The sequence below is a fragment of the Ctenocephalides felis genome, unplaced genomic scaffold (assembly GCF_003426905.1).
Source record: "Ctenocephalides felis isolate EL2017-DRISC unplaced genomic scaffold, ASM342690v1 CF-g0.4_SCAFFOLD_01170, whole genome shotgun sequence".
Classification (NCBI taxonomy): Eukaryota; Metazoa; Arthropoda; class Insecta; order Siphonaptera; family Pulicidae; genus Ctenocephalides; species Ctenocephalides felis.
Window position 1 is genome coordinate 59,530,148 of NW_020537324.1, and position 20,881 is coordinate 59,551,028.

General features: G+C 27.5%; 2 protein-coding genes across 2 annotated transcripts in view; both read right to left on the minus strand.

Moving 5' to 3' along the window:
• The window catches only part of LOC113368327 (F-box/LRR-repeat protein 16), a 67,550-nt gene extending 54,704 nt beyond the window's left edge, over positions 1-12,846 (minus strand). The window contains exons 1-2 of the mRNA XM_026609878.1: positions 12,759-12,846; positions 7,104-8,069 (exon numbers count right to left, since the gene is read on the minus strand). Coding sequence (XP_026465663.1) covers positions 7,104-7,760 — 657 coding nt within the window. The 5' untranslated portion in view covers positions 7,761-8,069; positions 12,759-12,846. The remainder of the gene's footprint in view (positions 1-7,103; positions 8,070-12,758) is intronic.
• A 4,543-nt stretch (positions 12,847-17,389) lies between these two features.
• On the minus strand, positions 17,390-19,069 carry LOC113368328 (2-(3-amino-3-carboxypropyl)histidine synthase subunit 1). Its single transcript, XM_026609879.1, has 2 exons — positions 18,621-19,069; positions 17,390-18,405 (listed from the first exon to the last, which is right to left on the minus strand). The coding sequence occupies exons 1-2, from the start codon at positions 18,838-18,840 to the stop codon at positions 17,390-17,392; spliced, it is 1,236 nt and encodes a 411-aa protein (XP_026465664.1). The 5' UTR covers positions 18,841-19,069.
• Positions 19,070-20,881: the final 1,812 nt, after the last annotated feature.

The window sequence follows — 20,881 nt, forward strand, 5'->3', positions numbered from 1 at the left end:
TTTACATTGCTTATAAATACAAGAAACACTCTAATAATTCGTTGGGCGCTGTTTTCTGTTTACGCCTCACGAACGTCGAAAAAAATCCATATCACAAAGTCTTTGCCAATATAAAGTGGCTTTGGAAATAAGTAAGCAATAAAGGCTGTTTATTGAATGTTAAAAAGTGTACCGCTATGCAAAGCTTGGATATCTATAATAAAATATCTAATTTCGGACTTTTAAGAGTCGAGGCTAATGTATTATGTATGATGCATTAAGCTTGTCATATAGACGTCGCCGTGGGTTGATAAAAAATGCTGGTAGATGTTATTAAGTCCATGCGATAAAATAATACCAGAGAAAAATCTTATTATAAATGACGAGACATACTTCAGTTGATAGTATTTCATAATTACAAAATATTTTTATTAATTCAATTTATATTAAATCCGGGGGAGTGAAATCTGTTGATATTTTTAACTTTGAAATATGCAGCAGTACATAACAAACTAGTGGTGTATGGCATAGTACCTCAAGGCAAATTTCTGGAACTTCCCGTACCGTAACGAAATATTCGAGGAATATTAAATACATTATTATAAATACTGCAACTTTTATTATTCTTATTTTATACACAAAATATAAGAGCTTATGAGTTGGAAGACAACGTTCATATATGTATTACAAGAAAGTAAATAAACAAAACTTAATCAATCGGATTTAAAATGAAGGACATTGTCTGATATCTAAAGGAATTATATAAACTGAATTGCAAAATTAAAATTATTTATTTAAAGTATATAAGTGAGCTTTAGAACTTCAGCCAGAACTAAGTTAAAATCCGAATTATTTTCGATATACAAAGAAAAACATTCTTTGAGAAGAAAAATTCATTTTTTTCTAAATAAAAAATTCTCAAAAGCAATTTTTTTGTAAATACAAGCAGAAAGTTCTTTTAAATCATTCAAATTGGTTGGTTAATTCTTTCAATAACTGCAATTTTTTGCTCATTTAGCTCCATATTTCCAAAATGGCTGGACTTTGCTAAAAACTAATCTCCTCTTCTCCCCATCCTTACGAATTGAATGTTTTTTGGATCGTTCAAATCGGATGCTCCATTCTTTCAAAAACTCAATTTCTATTTACTGCACTCTCTGCTCCGTATCACCGGAATGGCTAGACCTGCCTTTGCCAAAAACTAATCAGCACATCTCTCTATCAATAGGAATCGAATGTATTTTGAACGTGCGCCCTTTGAAACGTGGACTAAAAATTGTATCCATACATACATACACACATACATACATCCATTTTTTCTAAGGTATGTTCAGAAACCTTAAAAACGTAAAGATTTTTGGACGATTGCATTAAATTACCCTAAGGGAAGTTAATAAAAAAAGTAAACATTTAACAAATTTGATCCAATTTAAAATGATCGAAGGAAATTCATTCACAATATCAGGAAGGAAATTAATTCACATATTCGACAGAAACTGTTGTATTAAATTTTAAATTTTATTTAATTTATTTTTTAAATTATAGCTTCGATATATTAACGTTCAGTTTGTTATAACTCCTATAAACTTCTAAATTAATTTTTCTTAATTAATATTTTCAAAACTCTTATAAGAGTTGCATAAATGCAACTTTTTTTTATTTTTTTTTATTGGCCTCGCTTACTCGAGCATTTAGCCACCTACATTATTTTAAAATGCAACTTTATAGTTATTAATTTTTCAATAAATATTACAAGGACGTAGTTAACAATATCAAATTATTATTTAGTATTCTATTAATGTATCTATTGAAGTATAAATGAATTAGATTTATTGAGAAATATTAATAATGCCTTATTGAAAAATCGTGTAAATAGTTTTCCTAATATTTATTTGATAGCCGCGTGAAGCTTTTCCTCGTCAATATGTTCTAGAATTCTTTTCACGAGAAACTTTTGAAACTTTTATGATTTTCAGAACGAAAATATGAAAGCTAGAATATATAAGAAAACTTTTTAGAAAACTAATTCAAAGTATAATAGCGAACAATTATAGTGATATTAGTAAAATAAATTTTTAAATATATCAGATATGGAATAAAATTTCAAAGATTTGTATTGTAATTGAAGTATTCATAGGTATATTTAAAAAAAATTATCTAAGTTTATATTTTACTGCTTTGAAAAAAAGGATCTGACAAATGTGCTCGATTATTATGTATAAAACTATATGGTCTATATCCCAATTTTAATTCACATTTAAATTAATTATTAAAGTTTTAATACATTCAAAAACTTGAATAGTTTGAACGGATAACCTACTCATAAAGCTGTGAATTAAGAAAGAATATTGAAAACTATCAATTATATTAAGGATTTTCGCAAATTGTTAATGAATTATACACTCAATAGATATATATTATGCATTTCATATTGAATATAATTCATATAATTAACTTTACAATTACTCAGAATTACCACAATTGCCAAATGGGTTTTTAAATTATTGGCTGTTTGTTTTTAATTTATTGGCTGTTGGTTTTTAAAATATTGGCAGCTTTTATTTAATTTTATTAATTATTTTTTAACTATAAATTTTTTAATTATTATTTCTAACACGTCAATTTTTTTTACTCTTAATTAAAACTACGTAATCGTACGAATAAAAAACGTATAAAAAATTATTTAACCAAATTCGGAGTATTAGCAAGATAAATGAACAACGCCCCATTTTTATATAAAACAAGGTTACTAGGTTAAATAAATAGGTTACCACTTTTTGTCATTTTGTAGGATACTGGATAGTCGTTTTCATTTTTTACAGTTTTAAATTTTGAAATCTTAAATATGATGGCAAATTATCAATTTTATGACTATAATTGCTATTGAAAAATATTACAGTATAATTTAGGAAAGCTGTAAAAAAATACATGAATAAATTGTGACTATGAGAAAAAATAAAAAAAATATAACTAATTCATTTCTACATGGAAAAAAAACTATTAGGAAAGCTATTCGAATGGTTATCCTAATTCGTATATTAACTGGTGATCATAAAAGAATTTAAATAAAATCAACGCATTTTGCGATACTTGGGTGAGATGGTGAGATTTGTATTATAAAAATCATTCAAACACATAAATGCAAAATTTAATGCGCAGGATATAAAATAGTTTTATATATAAATATTTGAATGCGTATGAACGTTTGATAAATCAGGAACTTCAAAAAATTAATTAGTTTAATTTAGCATTTGTAACTAGCCAAAATGAAACGTATACACATCGTGTTGACGATTGACATTATGGTACAAGCTAGGTGATAAATGGATGAGACATATTTGTGCGAAAATGTAGGTGTAGGTCAGTTCTTCAATGGTTTCAATGAGTTTTTGGCTCGCACAGAAGCCTATTCTCTTTATGAGAATTCCCTATTTTTATCAGAATCACCAACCACCCACAGAGTATACATAACTAGCTTGTGTGTAGGTGAAAACAAATAAAACTTTTGCATAGAGTAGAAGATTTATACACGAATATATACTGAATTAATATTTTGTATGTAATTAAATGTTTGTTTAAACTTGAACTGAATGTGAAGGAAATGTACTAGCAAAAAACATGTCATCATTCGGTTTTTATTTTTATACTCAAAATTTTTCAATAATAAAATTTTCAAGTATTTTACCATTATACAATTCTGATTGAATGCGCCAACTTTTGATGAAACTTGCCAGCACACTTTAGTACATTTTTCTTAAGGAAGAGCCTCTCAAAGTTTACCAATTTAAAAAAATTTAAATTCATAGTTCAACAAAAAGTCTTAAATATAAAAACTTCGGGTAATTGTGTTCAAATGAACAAAATTAGTGAAAAATGACCACAATCACCGAAAAATGGTCATAATTTCACCAAAACTCTAAAAAGCTCATAATTTCCAAACAACGCGAGATATGTTTTTCTTCTAATTTTTTCTTCAAGACAGTTAAGGTCAATACCTTCACCCGGTTTCGGCTTGACGTCAAGGTCTGGGACACCCTGTATATATATATATATATATATATATATATATATGCTGTTATTAAATGTGTGATTATTATTACTAAGATTATATATTACACTCGTTATAGTGTCATATCAAGCTATTTTCTTTTAATATATTTTCCTTAGAAAATAATTTCCTCAATAACTGTGTCGCTACGATAAATACTGAAAGTAATAAAAAATACTTTTACCCCTCTTTATGGGTAACATTACTTTGGTTTTAGTACCTAAGCCTGAGGACAAGTTTTAGCTTGTTTGCAATCTTTAAAAATGTACAAAATTGGGCTAAGTAAAGATAATATGATTCAGATATTTCTTCAGATAATTTTTAAATAAATTTCTATGTCGTCTCAAAATCTCAGAAATAAGTTCTATAAACAACAATATTATATAGACTCTGAAAATATCTCAATTGAGAGTAATGGAAGAGGTACTTTCTAGTAAGAAAGTTTCATTCAAAATGAACTTGCTTTTGAGAGCGATATTTTTGGTCTGTCTATGAGCATTATAAAATATAAAGCAAAAAATATTAGCCTCAAATGACGGTTATAAATAGTGTTTTATAGTTTTTATCAAGTGTTTTATTTTTATTAGTAATTTTTATTTAGTGTTGAATACTATTTGTTTTGCTTTCTTTATTTAGTGCTATGTATTACATTGTAAGGTGTTTATGAACTCTAAAATACTATATATTTTTTTTGTTTATCTTCTGCATATAAGGTGCACACTATAAAATGGAAATCTATTGTAATATTGCCATGGGCGTTAAATAAATAAATTAAAAAAAACTTTATGATTCGAAGTTACAATTGTACAAAATATGTAATTCACAAATGACATCCAATAACATAGAAACAATTTATTTTACCCTTAAAGCATTCTACATATCACAGCTTTCTGGATCAACTCAAAGTTTGTTGGCAAAGGCAAGAAGTATCATGGAAAGACCGCTTACTATTCCTGATAATCCAAACAAAGATCGATACATATTCTCGAACAATTTCTTTATGTAAATTGAATTTCTTAAGACATCATTTCATTATCCAATATATTTTTACGACAAGGAACTGAATGTAGTACACTCTGTTTACAAGTGTATTTTAAATTGGTGCAAATTCCTAAACTAGTACTGTGTTTGTGAAATAATGCAAAACCATTTGTATCGAACTCCTGGGAAACTATTTCATTATTTGCTCGTGAACTGAATTCGTTATTTTCTGCTAAGGCACATTATTATAAATTCAAAATATTATTGAACATGGATGGAACACGTATTTTGATATGATTCTTGAAAATATTGATTTATATCAATAGGTTTCAACAAATAAATTAATATAAGTTTATTATAAAAATTGTACTTGCCGGAGTACATTAATATCAGGTACAAAATTGTGACTAAAGGTTACCACGGTTTATTTTATCTGCATAATTAAGCCAATGATAGAATTTTTTAATTTTATTGAGAGTTTCATATTCATACACATTTCATTATATATGATTTTAATAATTGCTACTATTATAACATTGGAACTCTGAAAATAATAGTGCTAAAGACACGAGATCTGAAACGTTTCATCAAAAACCAATTTTGAGATTTTTTTAAGGCTTTTAAAATTTCAATATTGCAATTTATCTCTAAAGCGAATTTCCACTCAAAAGTCATGTTGTAATTAGGACTGGCATTATTTATAAATTATATAGTTTGATCACATCAGTGTTTAAAAAAAAATTAGGATAATTCATTATATCACTAATACTTCTTCATGAACGTTGATGAGATGATAAATATGCAATTAAAATATCTTTAACAACATTACCTATGTGAATAAGTCGTAGATGTATGAAGAATTTTGAAACTCAACAGAGCTCTTTAAAATACATTGGCACAAATACGACATAAATATATCATTTTCTGACATTAATTTTCATTATAAAATTAGGCATTAAGTATAATACATATCAAGAAAATCTTGCCAAATAAACTAGAATGAGTCATGAATTGTATAGAGTTACGTACACTTGTTTTCTACGACCAAATTATTCAAACACCGTTTTAAATATGAAAATGGAAATTATACGAATCTTAACTCGAGCTTTTTATAAATGATTGAAAAGGTCAAATTGATAAATTATTGAATACTTTTATGAATGCCATAAATATAAGGTACAAATTATGAATTCTATAGAAGTAATTACAACTCACAACAAAAAAGTTTTTATAAATATTAATAAATATATGTAATTAATAAACGGAGTTTAATACATTACGGAGTAAATAAGTGTTTAACTTTCCGTAGAGTAAATTATAGTAATCGCAAAAAATCGAATACGACAATTTTTACATATCTTTGTGTTTCAAGGCTTTCTGAACATTTTGGCAATTCTTAAAAATGAATGGTTATAGTATGCATTTGTATATGCTCAGATTCAATTTTTTGTCAACAATTCCAAGAGCACAGACCAACCGATTTGAATTATTCAAAAACATTCGATTTTCATTGGTGGGAAGATGTGCTGATTAGTTTTTAGCAAAGACAGATCCAGCCGTTTTGAAGATACGGGCCAAAAAATACAAAAAATGACAATTCCGTTTTGGAGAGAAATAGATCATACGATTAGAATTATTGAAAAAGCATTTCACTGGAGTGAAAAATTGATTACATTTTTGAAAGGCAGCAGCAGAAATCTAGCAGTTTTGTGCATGGAAAAAAATCTATAAAAAAAATACCTTTAGGGATCAAAAATTATCATTGGAGATAAGCATCAAATTATTTTTATTTTATTATATTATAATGTTTTATTTTATTAAGATTTTAATAATAAGTATAAATTGTGTTTTCATTTCTTTGGGTTCAATACAGCTTGTCGTCTAATTCAAAAGCTTTTATATTTTGATTATAAAATACGAATAATGAAAGTTACAGTATTTAAAATATTCTATTAAAACAAAATTCTAAACAATTATTATTGATATTTATTCCTCGAATGCTGTGGACCACAACTTGTGGCCCCAAGGCACAATGCTATGCACCACTAGTTTATTATTGAAATGTGTGTTTAATACAAAATTTAATTCTACATACCTGTAAATGATCAAGAAGTGCTTCTAATCCCCTATCCGAAATACTGGAACATCTTAAACTTAAAGAATGAACATGCTTGGATGCTAAAGGGAATGAATGAACCATATCCAAAGCATCTTCGTCCGCAGCGCCCATCAAGCAAACGGCACGAAAACCTCTTCTCAACAAAGAAGCATAAAGCCTCGCTCGCTCTGGAGCCGCGCTCTGCCTCAATTCGCGACATTGAAGTACGGGCACTAAACCAGACCAATAACCAGGACTCCTATAAAGAACATCTCTCCACCTGCTACAAACTTGCGCTAAAGTTTTCCTTTCAGCAGATGTAAAGTACATAAACAGCCTTCCTAAATATCTTTCATCCAGTAATAACTGCTCCCAGGACGTCCAGGCCACAGTCTGTGGCTGAGGCATGGGTTGTACATGTTGTACATGTGCTTTCCTGACAGGCTGAGGCGTGCCTCGGGTCGCGCGACCTGTCAGCCTGGATGGCTTTTCGGGCGCCCCACAAAAGACGTTTGTGACCCTTTCCATGACGCTCGTTTTGCCGGAGGTGCCATGTGAATGATGTTTGCCCGAACGCAGACCCAGGCCGTTGATGCGTTTTGACAACTCGGCCGATGCGCGCTCAACGACTCCTTGAGCGGACATCGATGACATTGATGGCACTGGACGGAATGGAGACGATTTCTTTAGGAACGGTATCGCGGCGGTTCTTAATAGGAACTTAGTCACGAAATTGGTAATGGTTTTGCCATGGATGGATTTTAAATATTAGGGTTAACACTTTGTCTACTAGTTTTATTCAAACACTATTACTCGATAGAAAATCATATATTTCACTCATATTCTGTTGTATTCTAAAATAGATTATTTTGCAGAAATAAACTTTGTACTCTTATTCAGTATGATCTACACACATGACTGTCGTTCACTTGATTTTATACATTAGCTGCTTCCAAGTGTTTACTGAAAATAAAAGCAAAATATGATTAATAATAATATTGATTTTAAAACATTTATAATTTCATGTGATTTTATAAAAACAATACATCATAGGGCAACATACAGCTCATTTTTTAAATTAACAATATTATAATGGTTATCAGTGTATGCCATATGTTATAAATTTATAACATTTGTCGGAATTAATATAATTAGATTACTATTAATTTAACGTACTGAGAGCAAGAATTCTCAGTTTATAATAGTATGTATGAGTGAAATATAGAGCTTTATTGCCACTTCGTATTTATTATAATATGCTATAGCTACAAAACAATAGCTGTTCAATATTTTTTATTTAATATCCGGAAATTGCTAATCTCTGACATTAGTAGTTTCATAAAACGTTAGATTTTTATTTGTGCAAAGCCTATTATAGTCAAAATAGACATTCAACTTCGGAATAATTGAAAATTGGTACAGACGTTAAATAGACCATTATAAATTTCCCCATCGATCCGACTTCTGTAATTTTTTTACTCAATATCAACATTTCTTTTCATTTCATTTAGTAATTACAACTGTCTATAAAATATGACATCTAGTAATTTTTTGATTAATATAAAAAGAAAGGGCATATCATTCCGATATCAACATAAATTTAGTTCCCACCATTTTTGCTGAAACCATAAGAACTATCCAACAACTATATAAGGCAGATTTGTTCATTATAAAATTTTCTGCAAAATTGTTTTTATTATATTTTTTCATCAGAGTCACCGATAGTGAGATATTGCCATTTGGAAAATGCATATTCATCATAATATACAGCCATAACGTCATCGTACGTCTAGTATAATTAAAACATAATATAAGATATAAGAATATAAAAGATAATATAAAATATAAGAATCCATAGTTTTGTGTTTAGATAATTTTGGTTCAATGAGTGTTTTAAAGTATCAGACTACAGTGTCAGCCCCTAATTACTTTCTTCTTTGAGCAAAACCAGTCATTTTCCTGGTGTCCAGGTAACATACCTGTTTGTAATGAGGGAAAGCAAAATATTTAAGTATAAATGAATGTGCAAACATTTATATTGTCAAATTGAATAAATCAGTTTCTGATGACAAAATATAAAACTCTATTCTGAATAATTTATTCAGAATTGGCTAATGGTTTTTGGTGAAGGCGAGCCAACCATTTCGAAAAAGCGACGGTAAAAATGTGAAAACTACCATTTTTGTCAAATTGTTATGAAAACGTTTTATAAATTTAACAATTAAAGGCATCTAATTAAATCATTATTACGATGTTGACTTTAATATATTATATTCCAGAAAAAAAATCGAAGAACAGCAGCATTTTTCAATTTGTTCAAATATTTAGCTCTGTATATGAGAAGAAAAGTTTTAACAAAATACTTAAAAAAATTTATGTTATATTATTCAGAACAAATTCTACATTTTCGTTATATAATTAGTATAAACAATCATGAACGAATGCGTTAGTGAAATAATAATATACAATAATAATAAGATGCAAAATTGTAAAAATATTTGTACACGACTCTAATTAAGTAATATTGAAATACGACTATATATAGCGTGCAATTCAGAAACAGAAAAGGCAATATGAATTCTAGAAAAGCGTTTGCATTATTAGTACATAAATCGCCGTTACGTGCACATGTATCCCACGCTTGACGCAATCTTATAATAAAAATTTCTTAGAAATCAATAACTACAATCATTCCACACAAAAATTACTGCATTATTATATATGGGGACAATGTATATATATATATATATATATATATATATAAATTATATTTTTTTGGTATTAGTTTAATTTGGATCATTTAAGTAATCTCATGAGATTTAGAAAAATTTACAAATTACTGCGAATGGAATCAATTTCAAAGAATATGTTATAATATGGTTTAAAGAAATTGTTTATTAGTTTGAGTGTTATATCAAAATGGTATGAATGCTTCTTGTTTTAATTTATTTTATATTTTAAAATTTATTTATACGTTTCGGATAACATCTAAGACTGTTCTCAGTTTTTATCCCAAATTGAGAATAGTCAGTACACAGTTTCGATAACTTAATGTTTATTTGTGTGTTTTGTGGTAATGCCAAAATACATAGATTTTACAAAAGTGCACATCTTAATACCATGGTGCAATAGTGTTTCATAAATTAAGGATACTCAATTATATAAAGATTAAATAAATTTTTAATAAAAAAAAATTCTTGATGTTACACCTGATCTTTAAAACAAACATATATAGTATATACATATATATATATATATATATATATATATATATTTAATAACTTAACTTAAATTCTCGATTTTCCATAAATCAATATTGCAAGAAAATAATTTTTGCTTCTCAATTCCTAATATCTTGGTACATGTTTTTTTTTTCTTTTTTTACAATAGGTACGTAATCAATGTCTTTAACATTTTTTCAATACTCTATAATCATAATCGTCAAGAGTGTGATTTGATAAAAAATTGTTTTTCACCTTATGAAGAAAAATCTTATGATGGAACGTATGTAGATCCGAAACGTCGTAAACATCTACAAAAAACTATTTTTTTTCTTTATTGGATTAAATATATATATATATATATATATATATGTGTGTGTGTGTTTCCAAACAATTAATCCAATAAGTAAAAAAACAAAAAAAAAATTTAATGTATTATCCACGTTTCCGGAGTATGTTTTCTCTTCAGAACATCTGCATTATTGATTGAACACTAATATTTTATATGCCACTAAAACCCATTTTTTTACAATAAAAAGTGTGTTTATTAACTTTTTTTAAGAAAAAGAACAATTATTGTAATTTAAAGTTATTAGGTATATTGTTTTTCGATATTGTCATGTGAGACAAGAAGTATTATCTGAGATGTTGTAGAGAAAAATCATACTTTTTCTTTAAAAAAAATAATAAAAACAAATCGACACACTTTTTATTGAAAAAATTGGTTTTAATGACATGTAGAATGTTAGAGTATAATCATGCAGATGTCTTGAAGATGGAACCCACTTAGTTCCGAAACGTTGATAATAAATAAAAAACTTATAGTTTTTCATTACCATTGGATTCTTTTGGAACTATTAATTGGTATTATTGATTAAACATCAACATTTTGCCACAAAAATCTATGCCACTAAAAATATTTATTTTCAATAAAAAGTATGTTGATTTGTTTTGATTAACTCTATTAAGAAACAAAAACAATTTTTGTAATTTGAAGTTATTATGTATATTCGAGTTTGTCATGTGAGGTAAGAAGTATGTATTATCGAAGATGTTACAGAAATACTATCATGCAAAAAATATACTTTTTCATAAAAAAATAATAAAAACCAATCAATACAATTTTTATTGAAAAAAATGCTTTTCGTGACATATAAAGTGTTAGTACATAATCATTCATATGTCCTGAAGATGGAACGTACTTAGTTCCGAAACGTCGATAATAAATAAAACTTATATAGTTTTTCATTACAATTGAATTCTTTTGGCTTGGAACTATTGATTGGTTTTATTGATTAAACACCAACGCTTTGCCACTAAAATATATGCCACCAAAAAAATTTTTTTCAATAAAAATGTATTAATTTTAACTTTATTAAGAAAAAGAACAATTTTTGTAATTTTAAGTTATTAGGTGTATTTGAGTTTGTCATGTGAGGTAAGAAGTATGTATTACCAAAGATGTTATAGAAACACTATCATACAAAAAATGCACTTTTTCCTAAAAAAAAATAATAAAAACAAATCGACACACTTTTTAGTGAAAAAATTGCTTTTTGTGATATATAATGAGTTAGTATATAATCATGCAGATGTCCTGAAGATGGAACGCACTTAGTTCCAAAACGTCGATAATGAATAAAATTTATGGATTTTCATTACCATTGGATTCTTTCAGAACTATTGATTGCTATTATTGATTAAACACCAACACTTTGCCACTAAAATATATGCCACTAAAAATATTTATTTCCAATAAAAAGTATGTTAATTTGTTTTGATTAACTCTATTAAGAAAAAGAACATTTTTTGTAATTTGAAGTTATTAGGTATGTTCGAGTTTGTCATGTGAGGTAAGAAGTATGTATTATCCAAGACGTTACAGAAACACTATTATGCAAAAAATGTACTTTTTCATAAAAAAAATAATAAAAACAAATCGACACACTTTTTATTAAAAAAATAGCTTTTAGTGACATATGAATCGTGTATGATCATGCAGATGTCCTGAAGATGGAACGTACTTAGTTCCAAAACGTCGATAACGAATAAGAAAAACTTGTGATTTTTCATTACCATTAGATTCTTTGTTTTAAGCTCTACACACTCTCTATTTACAAATCCAGGACTCTACCACCTAATATATATTAATAAACTGAATTAAAAAATATGCAAAATTATAGAATTAAAGTATATATTCTGCTCAATTCAGATTATTATTTTATTACAATAAAACGATTTACTTGCGTTGTAACTATTGATATGAATGGACTCAAAAAGCTCATCATTAGGTTCAAAGCTTTAAGAAAAGCAGCATGTAGATGCAGTAATTTGATAAATAACTTTCTAAACGAATTCACGATTATAATTGTACTATAATTGCACTCAAATAAACTAATAATAATAAACTATTACATTAATTCAATCTCACCTTGTTCACGTGTATCTATGTTTCAAGTTCACAACAACAGTATTTAAACCTAAACATCTATCTAAAATTAATCAAATGGTTTTTCGGTGTTCATTAATATTTACATAGACAACAACCAAAAAAAATCTTTATATATTATATGATGTTTTTATTTGAAAACAGAAAAAAAATCGTTTAGCTGCTCCGAGACCGGGCTTCGCTAATAACATATGAAATCGCGACGCGCACAATCAATCGCAAAGCTAGCGCGAAACTGCTCGACTGCCAGACCGCACGACTCGCGCGTGGATAGGGCACGCCGCCATTGTACGAACGCCGAATTCGTGCGACGCGGTTCGATCGATAGTGTGGCTAAAAGAAAATTTGGATACTGCAAGGATTGAATCAGCTTATTTGCTATGATTCTGAATTAATAATATTTTTATTCTATTATCTGCAAAAAGACACCGGATTGATGTTTTGGACATTTGTTAGATGATAATTGCACTATTTATATTTATTTACCATTTCAGTCCATTATGGAACTGGTGCATGGCATCTTGCCTTAAGGGGCACAACTAGTGTGAAATTTTCAAAAAATCGAATTTTAAAAATAACATACCAAAATTTTAAATCGATATCTTAAATAGTTTTCAAGTCACAGCTATTTAAAGAGTATATATATAGTACATAGTATAACGATCATTTAATCTTTAAACGCGTTTTTCTCGAAACAGCATTTTCCGAATTTGCTGCAGCAATTACTCAAAAACAAATGATCCGATCACTATCAATTTTTTTTTACATGTTCTATATATAGTTCTCCGTAAAATGAACTATATCGATTTTTTAATCGGATCAAAAATCGAATTTTGGCAGTCCAAAAACGACCAAAATTTTGGGTAAAATTCGACTTTTGTTTAAAAAACGCCGTCATTTTGTCAATTTTTTATTTTTTTATCGTAGTTTATTTTACAGACAATATTATCTAGTTTAACGAGATTTTTTTTTTTAATTTCATTCACGTAGAAGGCCGGAATCACTGCAGCAGTGAAGGGCCTTTTTTTGTCGCGCCGTTGGAGATCGACGATAACTTAAAAAATATTTAATTGTTTTCTTCAAAAATTTTACTATGCATTCTTAAAACATGTATAAATATATTCCTAAAATTGTGAAGTGATTGATAAAGTAGTTTTTTTTAATATAAATTCCCAACCTTTCTTTAGGCGGTTACACTAGTTGTGCTTCTTAAGGCAAATTGCTGAAACTTTGCCAGAAATTAAAATTTTTAAAAAAGTTTTGAAAATTTTTCAAAATTTTGAACAAATTAGATTTTTAAAATTATGAATTTTTTTTAACAAATTTGACTTTTTAGATTTTTTTTATAAATCGAAATTTTTGAACTTTTCAAATTGCAATCTCTAGTTGCAATTTAAAATCTCTGTAAAAAAATATCTGATAATTTGATGTGCATATGCCTAATGATCATTTTTGTTCAAATGACATTTCTTTACTTTTTTCTGGATTTTTGAAACCGATGGAGCTGCATTTGCATAAATTTAATCAATTCTTTATTACGTCAATACTACTAGAATGTTTTTTGAATCATTCAAATAGGATGCCCCGTTCTCTCTTAATTTCCTCTCAACTTAATTTCCATTTTAGCACTCTTTGCCCTGTATCTCCAAAACGGCTGGACCAACATAATGCAAAATGCTTTTTTGCATTATGTTGTTTGCGTTTGTCTTCTTATCAATAGGATTCGAATGCTTTTTGGATGGTTCAAATCGGTTGATCCGTGTTCCCGAAATCATCGACGAAAATTTGTATCTGCACATACACACACATATACATCATTTTTTTCTAAAGTAAGCTAGAATGTTCACAAACCTCTGAAACGTAAAGATATATACAAAAATTCATTTTCGAATTTTTTGCTATTACTATATAGCTTACCCTATGGGAAGTTAGAAACTGAACCTACCTAACTATAACTATTGTTATAGTTAATAGTTAATAGTTATAACTATTGGTGCATAGCATTAATAGATTAAAAAGTATTTGTGATAGCATTGTGCCTTAAGGCAAATTGCTGTAATATCCCGAATCGTAATTAAATATTCCAAGTATAAAAATTATAAAAAAACAGTTAAGAATTGGTCAATAATTATTATCAATTGTTTTAAATATATTCAAATAATTATTATACAAGCCATATGTGTTCTGAATCATTCTAATTAGATGGTCCGTTCTCTCAAAAATTGTCATGTTCTGTACTTTTCTCCGTATCTCCGAAAAGGCTGGACCTACTTTTGCCAAAAACGTATCAGCACACGTCCACCCGAATCGGATTCGAATTGTTTTTAATCGGATGATCCGTGCTTTCAAAATTGAGGATAAAAAATTATATCCAAACATACACACACATACATATATTTTTTCTATGGTATGCCAAAATGTTCAGAAAGCCTTGAAACGAAAAAAAATCGTAATAAAAAAATATTTTCGTTTTTTTGCGTTTTCTATAACTTTACACGGGTAGTTAATTATAATTAACTATAGTACTATAATACATTCGCGCAATAAATAATTCGAAATCTTTTGCTGACTGTGTGTACGTTATAAGTAGTTAAGTCATGAAGGAATTACTTGCAATCAATATTTACATAGTAAATTTTGTATACATATATTTTTTATGTATTATTTGTTTATGATCATCGCCGTATATCTTCTACACCTACATAACCCAAGTACGTATATTAGAACTATGAGCAAGATTACATTCATATACATATACCATTCGCATCATTATATTAAAATTTTAATTGATTCCTTATTTATTTATTTAAAAAAATACTTTGTTATGCATATTAGGTAGAGCGGTTTCATGAGATCATGAAATTATATCTTTAATTTGATTTTAACGGTATTCACTTTTTGTAACATAAGTTTTGTTGTAGTCTGAGTATTCTTGCAAAAATTATGAAAAAATATCTTGATAAATATATTTATGCACACACGATTTTTGCTGCTAATAAATCACCTAAAACACTTATACAGATCTACAATAAACGCGGTTTACAATAATCTACCGCGGTCTACAACATATTTTAAAATTAGTATGTAAATTAGTATGGGTTTGATGAAATATTATTTTCATCTTACTATCAAATTAAATATCAAATCTATGTATGATTTTCTTACGTGGAACAACATAAACCTGCAACTATGGCTTCGTCTTGCCTCGGAGGGCTGATTACGCTCAAACTCTGAGTAACTCTGAGAATTTTCCTATCTATATATAAACAACTAGTAATGCTAAAACGCCACATATTATGAAGAAATTCTAAACGAATAAACCTATATTTTTTGAAATAAACTTGAAAGATTTATAATTTTGCTAATTTTTAAAGATCAATTTTGTTAAAACTTTGGGAGCATCAATATCTCTTCAGGTTTTTCCTTTTTGCATTCTCATCACTTTGCGTTTTTAACATTCTATTTACGATATTTTATAAATGAAATTGCATGCTTTATACTGGTGGTCCTTCATGCTCCAATCAAAAGTGCCTAGTTAGTAGTTAACTAATCACTCTCCAAAAGGAAATCATTGCCTACCTCTTTATTTTATAGTTTGCGCACATTTTTTTAAATACGGTATATAAAAGCTTATATAACGGATGTTTCTTATAAACGCAAGGCTTTCTAAATAACACAGCATTTTTTTTTTAAAATAAAACTTATTCATACAAATTTCTCATTTCTCAAAACTATAAATCACATTTCTGTGTGTTCGAGAAATGTGATTTTTATATTTTTAAAATCAATTTTGAGATTAATATATTAATCAAATGGCTTAAAAGTTACAAAAGATATAATAAATAAATGCACAATAATACCAATCATAATTAACATTTTGTTTGAACATTCTAAGCGAGTAAAATTTACGTTTTTCAGACAAACTGTTCATAACTCGGTGCATAAATTATAAATTTCTAAAAATGTAGTTTATATAATATTTCTTATATTTTTCAATAATCATATTGTTTTTGAGAACTTTATTAATACAAAAGATTTTTTTTTTTGTTTCTTAAATGTAGTCAAATAATTTTAGTAAATAATACATTGTAATTTAATATTATAATATATATATATATATATATATATATATATATATATATATATATATATATATATATTATTATATATTTCTTTGAACTTAAAACCTCTTTTTAGAAAAAGTAATATTTATTTATTTATTTAGTTATAATTATTACTATATTTTGGTGATATAGATGTCCATTTCAAAAAGTATTAACTATAGTTTTTTATATGTTTATAAAATTTTTTAATTAATACAAATATTTCTTGGACTATCAGATTCTTGAAATTCGCTGGCATGATCTTTGTTTTGAATGATATATTGTTTTTTTAGATATATAATCTTATAATTTTTTCTGAACTAAAAGCTTCCTATAAATATTCATATTACAATTAGTTGTAATATAAATGTACATATAATTCGCTATAAAAAACACAGTTAATTTTTTCTAAATTATTCTTTTTTCAATGATATTATATTACAATTTTAATATACATTAATATATCTAATAAATATAAATTTATTATTTACTTCTAATTCAATATTTGAACTATTTTGCCTTGTCACATTTACCACAGCATTCTTTCTTTATTAGTAAATCTGGTTTATGGTTAGGAGTCCAAGGGCCTAAACTATTACTTGCATAGTAATCCATAGGATAGCTGTCTCCTTGACAATTGCCATCTCTGAATTCAATATCATTGAGGGAAGCTGATAATTCATAAGGTGTTAATAGGGGTTGAGCAAATGCCTCGCCCCAATCTATTGATAATCTGGGACAAGCCACTTGTACAAAAGCATCAATGTCTTTAAACAACTTTAATTTTTGAGGAAAAATTTCAGATAGTAGTATATTTAAAACTGTTTTTCCTGCAAGATCCAAGCGATTTTGAAGTTGTTCCAGTACTTTGGGACTACCCTGGTGCCCTAAAGTTCCAAATATCAAGCCAAACTTCTTAGCATTAGCAGCTGTTTTTACTGCCTTCCTTCTAGTTAAGCGCATCTGCTCATGTTCATAAAACTCTTCTGTAAACTTTTTTTCATAAGGGTCATATCTATAAGCTTTCAATTTTGGATTGGCAATCATAGCTGCTTCTAAATGAAATCTTCCATCACCAATATAAATCAAAATATCAGCATTAGTGATATAAGGAGCAGTACATCCTAATATTTCACCAGGTGATAAAGGTTTGGATTGGGGTATTGTAACCTCGTATCCAGCTTTACGCAGGTCATTAGCTGCCGCTTGTAAAGTAACTACAAATTGTATTGTACTAACTAAAGCTATTTTAGCTGTATCAGGGAAGTTTAATTTTACAGTTTCTGTAAAGTGCAATGCATCTATTTTTATATCAACAAAAATATAAAGAACTTTAATATTTCTTGTTTGATCAATGGGAATTAAGCAGCTATGACCGTAATGAACAAGCAGGTCCGCTTTCAAAGCAATAGCAGTGTAATCATCTATGCAACATGCACCATATGTCACATCTCCCATAATTATTGTATCACAGTCTGTGAACTTTGTTAATATGTCTGAAATTGTAGTTGCAAACATCAGGAGACCTGAAAATATAATAAAAAATCTACATTGTTATTGTTACATATATCAAATTAATAGCTAAATGGAAAATAAAGGTTTGTTAAGGGAAGACACCAGAAAAGCAAATCGAAGATACTTTGTACTTCAATAATAAATAAATATGGTGCTACTAATCAAATATTCATCAGTCGATTTTATTGATTCAAATACAATGTTTCAGTTACATTTACAATATTACCTTCTGGCATCTGTAGTGCAACACGTTTTGCCTTTGTTTCTTTTATTCTCCATATCGTTTTAGGAATTTCAAAGTTATAATTTTGGGGAAGTGCACTTATTGCATCTTTCAAGTCTTGGTTATTTAGCAATTCATCTGGTATTTTGGTAACTGTTCTAATTGGTTTAAATACTTTACGTTGTGATTTTGCTCGCACTACAACAACTCCAGATTCTTCCATCTTATAAAAGATTATTAAATTACAGAACTTATATGGAGATATAAATAAAAATCTTATCGAAGTTTGTATAGCTAGCTAGCAGAGCATTTTGGTGAGCGTGGTTAATATATAAATCTTGATTTTTCGCTCCGAATTATTAAAATATTGTCATATATTCAGTTAAATTTAATTATTTAATCTTTCTGTTAAATATGTTCTGCATTTTTTATGTTTTTGATATAAACTTTCATAACAGATTCATACATAACCTAAAATATTTATAAAAATGTCATTTTGCAGAAGTGCCAACCCACACGATTATTTTCGCTTGGTTTTAAATATGAAATATGGTTCAAATAATTTCAATATAGACTTTTATTGAGTTAGACTTGATTAAATAATGAAAATATAATAATATGTATTCTATATGTACCACATATGTACTATGTATGAATGTAGTATATCGACAAGGCCTTATTGAGCCTTTATCATTCTTATATTGAGGACATAAACAATTAGATTTTGGCTCGAACTAATGTGTTTTGTATCAATGAGTTGCACCACATATCTTTATTTATTACTATTATTTTATATTGTTATATAATATATAAACACACATTATTTCATGTATATTATATGCGATAGAAAAGGACAGAAATCTATTAAAATTTAATATTTGCAATTGATGTGACTTATCTTAATCATAATCATAAAATTCATTTAAATCATAAAATGAGAGCGATTTAACAAATTATTTTAGGTATTTTTTAATAGTAAATATATATATCTATATATATATATATATATATATATATATATATATATAGTAAATATATATATATATACAGGGCCGGTCCTGGGGTCCTCAGCGCCCGCATGCAAGATTTGTTCTAGCCCCCCCCCCCCCAATAATTTTAACTGTTTTAACATTTACCATTAAAATTATATGATTATTTACGTAAATTCACACAAAAATTAGAAATACTCTAAAGGTGTATGAAATACATTGATTTTAATTTTATTTAGAAAATCGAAGCGATTTGCGGGTTGACCATGATTAAATATTTTATATTTTCAAGTATTTCTAACATATATGTAATATTAATATTTGGATTTTGAAACATTTCACATATTTCATTAAACTCATTTTTATTTTTAAACATAACATGTTAGATTTTTAAAATTTTATTTTGATTTTTTTTTTCATTATTTACAATATCCAAAATTGCATCAGGAACTTATTAATATTGTAAAGCCAAATTGTATTCATGTTTACTTTCCCATCTGATTCAGAATATCAGATTGCTGTTTTAAAGTTAAATTTTTAACGTATTTTAAAATATGCAAAGAAATTACATATTTCCTAAACTATATCGAAAACAAAACATAATTATATTTGCATCTGTATTATTTCTGCTTAGTTAATAATTAAATTTAGTATGGACACCACTAGGTATAAAAAAGGTCACGAGTTTTGTTTCTAAGTTCATTTTGCTTCCATTTTTCATATTTGCTCCATTTTCATAAACCTAACCACGCATGTCTTCAAAGTTCAAAGTTAATCAGATGCGAAACATTTTCAACAAATACAAAAGTTAGAATTAAGTTTCTCGGTCTTATAGTCAATTTCTATGCACTGACTTCCCATTTTCCATTTTTCTCTATTATAATTTGTATCTATTTTTTTTAACAAGATCTGTTTAAACTAAATCACCTCGCAATTTTTCATCAATAATGCCCAATAATTTAAACTTTCGTAGGTTTGCGCTTACGGTATTGAACACTAGATCATTTCTGTTTCAATTCTACATTAACTTCGATCGAAGAAAAATTTAATGAGTTCATTAAATAATAAGCAGAACAATAATTTACTAATTTGCATGAGTAATTAATTGTTTCTACATATATCACATTGCAAACTGAATATGCTTTCTGTTTCTACATATCCATAGTTAAGTTAGATTGTTTATTATAATCTGTTAAGTATTTTAGATTTCATATTAAAAAAAAATACGAATGATATATTATTTTCCAAATCTCGTTTTGGCGCCCCCTAAGGCGT

What these genes read in the sequence shown, in the direction of transcription:
- LOC113368328 (XM_026609879.1), bottom strand. Translation starts at nt 18,840, where the DNA reads ATGGAAGAATCTGGAGTTGTTGTAGTGCGAGCAAAATCACAACGTAAA. An exon ending in TGCACTACAGATGCCAGAAG is followed by an intron (nt 18,406 to 18,620) that starts GTAATATTGTAA and finishes TTATATTTTCAG; the next exon opens with GTCTCCTGATGTTTGCAACT.